The sequence below is a fragment of the Egretta garzetta genome, unplaced genomic scaffold (assembly GCF_000687185.1).
Source record: "Egretta garzetta isolate BGI_Z169 unplaced genomic scaffold, ASM68718v1 scaffold154, whole genome shotgun sequence".
Classification (NCBI taxonomy): Eukaryota; Metazoa; Chordata; class Aves; order Pelecaniformes; family Ardeidae; genus Egretta; species Egretta garzetta.
This window is the reverse complement of record NW_009259600.1, coordinates 9038542-9040637: the sequence shown is the minus strand read 5'-3', so window position 1 is coordinate 9040637 and position 2096 is coordinate 9038542. Positions and strand designations below refer to the sequence as shown.

The following is a 2096-nucleotide window of genomic DNA, read 5'->3' as shown; positions in this document are numbered from 1 at the left end:
CCTGGAGGTATTTAAAAGAAGGATAGATGAGGTGCTTAGGGACATGGTTTAGCAGTGGGATGGCAGGGTTAGGGGAACGGTTGGACTTGATGATCTTAAAGCTCTTTTCCAACCTAAACGATTCTATGAATCCTAACCCACATGAGTACCAATTTCAGTTTACCGTGTTGGACTCTGAGGAGTCGGCAGCTCAGGAGCTAATTCATGGTATTTCATCAGGCAGCATTGATGCTGCAGCCACAGAAGAAGTCCTTGAATCATGAACTGCCCGAGTCTACTCTGTTAGCAAACATAGGCTAACTTCCAAAGTTAGAATATTTCACCTGAAACCAGGCTTTCAAAATAAATAAAACCTTCCCCCCTCCTTTCTGAAAGGAGAATTCTGTACTACTGTCTTCAACTGCAGGTTTCTCTTCCCAGTTACACTTTTAACTCATGTTGGGTGAAGACGAAGAAATCATGTATCTTCCTAAGCGTGGTTAGCGATTATAAGCATAAGCAACAAGGATTCAGGCACTAAACAGAGAAGACAGGCAACAATCTGCCGCAACGATACATCTACTCCATGTATCAAAATAAAGTACTGAAAGCTAGCTATTAGTACTGAAAAACAGAAGGGAAAATGAAAGTAAGATATGATAAAATAAGCTTTAATATCTTCATCCTTTATTCCATTAGCTAGCGAGCCTACTTATTTTGTACCATCCTACCTATTTTGTACCATCCAAAATTCTGTTTTTAGGAAGAAAAGGACAGCAGCAAGAGGCTGAATTGTGTAGGTCCAATCATTTTTGCTTGCTGAATTGTGTAGAGGGCAAATAAATCGATGACAAAAAGCAGAGTAATAATACAGGTGAAGTTCACTGCTTCTGGAGAGTTCTTAATTCAAGAAATCTGAGTGCTCTTGTCTCTGATCATAGTACAGCCTTTGACATCCAGTCAAAACTCCTCTTACTCAAATTAAGAGTAACATAGGTCCTAATACCATTTCAAGAAATTGCGTGCTCTGCTGAAGCTCTGTGCTGTCTCCAAAGGGAAGAAGTAGAGCACAGACATCACGTCAGCCTACAAAAGGTTGCACTAGGTACAGGGCTATGCGGTGACCTAGGAAGATGACTCCTTCTCATACGGGCCTTGAAAAATGGAGGAAATAGAGCTTTTGGTGTGTGGTGTTACAAATAAAGCGAAACGATGACGAGGGAAACGTCATAAGCATGCTAGTGGTATGTAAATAAAGTGCAAATAGAACAGACTGAAGAGACAACAAAAGGCCAGAAAGCAGCTCCCACACTACATTGCGTAATTTACTCGTTTGCCCTCATTAGGATTTATACAATGACTTGCACAAGTGCTGTTCTATGTGTTCCACCACATATAACAAGAAAAGGGATATGAACACAAGAAAAACTTAAAAGTAAAAAGGAAAGTTTTGTCTCATTCTCTTTATCAGGAAATAAGATTTAACTGCAACAAATTGCACTTAATAGTGATTTTTAGACGAATGGGGAGTTTTCCAACACAACACACCAGAATAAGAAAAAGCTTTAGAGTTCATAAGCCAACCACCTCATCCTTCGTTTTCCCAGGTTCTCTTTTCAAAGCATAAAACTAAAATAAAACAGTTCAAAAGGCAAAAATACTTTTTTAAGATAGCTTTATATAACACACAAGACTTTCACATGCAGACACTCGAAGAATTTCGAGTTAAGGTTACTTAATCTTTACTTGTAGGTACAGTTCACGTTTGCTAACATTTGAAGCCTCTTCCTGGCGCGGAGGAGGAAGCCTGCTTACCGCTCTCGCTCTCCCGTTTCTATCAGCTTCTGGTTAATGGTCGCTCTCATCTGGGCATCTTTATTCATCTTGGAAATCGAGGTTTTTCACAAGCCTGCACAGAGCAGAAGAGAGTTCTAGCAAACAGCGGCACCATTAACACCACAAACCCCGAAGTCACTTGCACAGAACGACGTGCAGCGCCGTGCCCGTTTGCACACCCCCGCGGTTCACGGCCGGGAACACCGGTAGGTGACCGGCTCTGGGGCCGGGCACGCGTCACCGGGCCGCTTCAGCGGGCGCGGCGCGGCCCGTCCACCCCG

At 42.6% G+C, this 2096-nt stretch overlaps 1 protein-coding gene across 1 annotated transcript in view; it reads right to left on the bottom strand.

Moving 5' to 3' along the window:
• ENY2 (ENY2 transcription and export complex 2 subunit) overlaps nucleotides 1-2065 on the bottom strand; it is a 7138-nt gene extending 5073 nt beyond the window's left edge. Inside the window, exon 1 of the mRNA XM_009638396.2 lies at nucleotides 1795-2065. Within this exon, the coding sequence (XP_009636691.1) occupies nucleotides 1795-1862 (68 nt within the window). The 5' untranslated portion in view covers nucleotides 1863-2065. The remainder of the gene's footprint in view (nucleotides 1-1794) is intronic.
• Nucleotides 2066-2096: the final 31 nt, after the last annotated feature.